Raw genomic sequence first — 4,482 nt, 5'->3', positions numbered from 1 at the left:
ACTGAGTGTCATGCTTCACACGGAACGCCACGTGAACACTTCCGTTTTCCTCTTCAAAATAAAACACACGACGTGACAAGCCTCACACACACACACAACGCAACGTGAGCGCTTCCGGTCTTTAAAAAAAAAAATACAACCGTTATAATTCTTAAATACTCTGTTCTACGACGGTGTCTCGTGCCGCAAATAGCCGATCTACAAGCTCACAACGTGTCTCGTTGTGAGCTTGTAGATCTATTCATGCTGTTTTAAATGTTTTAAATGTTTTATAAACAGAGACTTCCACTTGTATTTACTCATTTTGTCCACACGAAGGCGACGAAGATAGATGAACGAGTCAGATGTTTGCAAAAGTTTACAGTCATTTATATATTTAGTTTATGGTTAGTTAGATAGTTTATGGTTACATAGTAGTTAGTTAGTTTATAGTTAGTTAGATAGTTTATGGTTACATAGTAGTTAGTTAGTTTATAGTTAGGGAGCAACACTGGCATAGATAGATAGACTGTATATTATTGACTCATTATATTAACTGTTGTAATAGTTAGACAGACAGACAGACAGACAGACAGACAGACAGACAGAGAGAGAGAGAGAGAGAGAGAGAGAGAGAGAGAGAGAGAGAGACAGACAGACAGACAGACAGACAGACAGACAGACAGACAGACAGACAGACAGACAGACAGACAGACAGACAGAGTTGGTTCTGGTATTTTATTTTGAAATCCTCTCTACAGGAAGTGGATGAGTGTGTGTCTTTTGATGGTTTGTTTTGTGTGTCGTTTGTTGTGACATGAAATGTCACGACGTTAACAACACACACACACGCACGCACGCACGCACGCACGCACGCACGCACACACACACACACACACACACACACACACACACACACACACACACACACACACACACACAGAGAGAGAGGAGAACAGACAGTCTCTTCTCTAAACAGGGACAGAAGGTTTATTTTTATCCCGACATGGCAGCCCCTCTGCCGGCCTGTGTGATCGACTGTGGTACTGGGTGAGTCATAGTTATTATTTAAAATATTAACAATAATAATTATTATTATTATTAATAATATTGCTATTATTATCATTATTATTTTATTATTAGTAGCATTGTTATTATTATTAATAATATTGTATTATTATTACATATATTTTATTATTATTATTATTAGTATTAGTATTATTATTATTATTAATATTATGATTATTATTTTATTATTAGTAGTATTGTTATTATTATTACATATATTTTATTATTATTATTATTATTATTACCCTTATTATTAATATTATGATTATTATTTTATTATTAGTAGTATTGTTATTATTATTACATATATTTTATTATTAGTAGTATTGTTATTATTATTACATATATTTTATTATTATTATTATGATTATTATTTTATTATTATTATCATTATTGTTATTGTTATTAAGGTTAGTGACTCTCATGCAGTTTATTATGGGGCAACTAACAGCTGGACTCACATGCACGTGTGTGTGTGTGTGTGTGTGTGTGTGTGTGTGTGTGTGTGTGTGTGTGTGTGTGTGTGTGTGTGTGTGTGTGTGTGTGTGTGTGTGTGTGTGTGTGTGTGTGATAATGGAAACAGCTGGGCTGACACGTGCGCGCACACACAGCCGATGGTCTATTTTAAGCCTTCCTCATCCCATATCATTTCACCCTGCCTGTGTGTGTGTGCGTGCGTGCGTGCGTGCGTGCGTGCGTGCGTGCGTGTATGTGTGTGTGTGTGTGTGTGTGTGTGTGTGTGTGTGTGTGTGTGTGTGTGTGTGTGTGATTATTGTGTGTGTGTGTGTGTGTGTGTGTGTGTGTGTGTGTGTGTGTGTGTGTGTGTGTGTGTGTGTGTGTATATAGATTATTAAAGTTATGAAGTAAATCATTAATCAATTGATCATTCACCTTATCAATCATTCACACAAACACTCACGCACGCGCGCGCGCACACGCACGCACGCACGCACGCACGCACGCACGCACGCACGCACGCACACACACACACACACACACACACACACACACACACACACATTTCACTTGCCTATCCTTTATCCTGTATGAGGTCTTTCTTCTGATTGGCTGAAATGGGAAAACCAACCTAAAAATGTATTTTCTGTTATATCACAATATCTATTTAACACTGTTACTGAACAAACACTCTATAGTAATGATTACTATCACAATATCTATTTAACACTGTTACTGAACAAACACTCTATAGTAATGATTACTATCACAATATAGATCTATTTAACACTGTTACTGAACAAACACTCTATAGTAATGATTACTATCACAATATAGATCTATTTAACACTGTTACTGAACAAACACTCTATAGTAATGATTACAATTAGAATATAGATCTATTTAACACTGTTACTGAACAAACACTCTATAGTAATGATTATGATTACTATCACAATATAGAGCGATTTAACACTGTTACTGAACAAACCCTCTATAGTAATGATTACTATCACAATATAGATCTATTTAACACTGTTACTGAACAAACCCTCTATAGTAATGATTACTATCACAATATAGAGCTATTTAACACTGTTACTGAACAAACACTCTATAGCAATGATTACTATCACAATATAGATCTATTTAACACTGTTACTGAACAAACACACTATAGTAATGAGTACTATCATAATATAGATCTATTTAACACTGTTACTGAACAAACACTCTATAGTAATGATTACTATCACAATATAGATCTATTTAACACTGTTACTGAACAAACACTCTATAGTAATGATTACTATTAGAATATAGATCTATTTAACACTGTTACTGAACAAACACTCTATAGTAATGATTACTATCACAATATAGATCTATTTAACACTGTTACTGAACAAACACTCTATAGTAATGATTACTATCACAATATAGATCTATTTAACACTGTTACTGAACAAACACTCTATAGTAATGATTACTATCACAATATAGATCTATTTAACACTGTTACTGAACAAACACTCTATAGTAATGATTACTATCACAATATAGATCTATTTAACACTGTTACTGAACAAACACTCTATAGTAATGATTACTATCACAATATAGAGCTATTTAACACTGTTACTGAACAAACACTCTATAGTAATGATTACTATCACAATATAGAGCTATTTAACACTGTTACTGAACAAACACTCTATAGTAATGATTACTATCACAACATAGCGCGTTTGGGCGAAACATTTGCGTTTTTTGCGGTTTTGGGCGAAAATTTCGCGCTTTTTGCGGTTTTGGGCGAACATTTCGCGGTTTTAGCGGCAAAAAGAATGTTCAAACGCGCGCATGCTGAATTCGGGCGCGCGCGGCCGAACATTCTTTTTGCGGTTTTGGGCGAAACATTAGCGTTTTTTGCGGTTTTGGGCGAAAATTTCGCGCTTTTTGCGATTTTGGGCCAAACATTCGCGTTTTTTGCAGTTTTGGGCGAAAATTTCGCGGTTTTAGCGGCCCAATGTCGTGTTTTTTGCGGTTTTGGGCCAAACATTCGCGTTTTTTGCGGTTTTGGGCGAAAATTTCGCGGTTTTAGCGGTTTTAGCGGTTTTAGCGGCCCAACACAACAAACACTCTATAGCAGGGGTGTCAAACTCAATTTGGTGTCCGGGCAAGATTGGTCAAATTGTGACTTGAGGTGGGCAGGAACCAGTTGCGGACACACATGCGCGCTCACGCATTCAGTTATACAGCATTGTTTTTCAATCTGTTGTCTGAACTTGTCTCAGAAAACAAACAATGCAATTTGTAACAATAATAATAATTATAATAATTATAATTATTATTATAAACCATTTTAAGTAGAATAATTCAATGTGAAGTTAAACAATACCTGGTAATTTGTGTGGGTTGTTAAATAATTACATTTATAGAACAGTGGTGTAAAGTAACTAATTACATTTACTCAAGTACTGTACCTAAGTAAAGATTTGAAGTAGTTTTACTTTATTAGAGTATTTCCAATTTCCAGAACTTTTACTTCTACTCCACTACATCTCAGTCACTGCTATAACTACAGTATATCATTTAAAAAAAAAATTATGTGTGTTCTCTTCTCCTCAGCTTTCAGGTAATGGTAAATAGCTGTTCACCTGTGGCTCTTTTTATGCGGTATTTGATGACGTAGAAGAGGACACCTTATGTTAATTTACATGGCTATGGCTTCAATTGCTTGCCTATTGTTCTTTACAGAAGGAGTTTCACTGCAGCAAGTGGGGAGGGGGGAGCGTTCTCATGTCTCATATATATATATATATATATAATATATAGACATAAAAAAGTTAGAGAACCACATTATAGCAACATAAGTGTTTCAGAAAACTGTTAGCATTTAGGAGACATTTGTAAAGATTTCCATGATTTTTCAAAAATAGCAGATCTACAAGCAGATCCACAATAGCAGATCTACTTTAT

The 4,482-nt window shown here is 35.1% G+C and overlaps 1 protein-coding gene across 1 annotated transcript in view; it reads left to right on the top strand.

Annotated features, from left to right (window-relative positions):
• The first annotated feature begins 925 nt into the window (after positions 1–925).
• LOC311041340 (actin-related protein 3-A-like) overlaps positions 926–4,482 on the top strand; it is a 22,720-nt gene continuing 19,163 nt past the window's right edge. The window contains exon 1 of the mRNA XM_084086249.1: positions 926–1,029. Coding sequence (XP_083942375.1) covers positions 986–1,029 — 44 coding nt within the window. The 5' untranslated portion in view covers positions 926–985. The remainder of the gene's footprint in view (positions 1,030–4,482) is intronic.

Source organism: Gymnoscopelus microlampas, assembly GCF_963454915.1.
Source record: "Gymnoscopelus microlampas genome assembly, contig: SCAFFOLD_60, whole genome shotgun sequence".
Taxonomy (NCBI): domain Eukaryota; kingdom Metazoa; phylum Chordata; class Actinopteri; order Myctophiformes; family Myctophidae; genus Gymnoscopelus; species Gymnoscopelus microlampas.
Note: the sequence above shows the minus strand (reverse complement) of the source record. Positions and strands in the feature narration are given on the sequence as shown.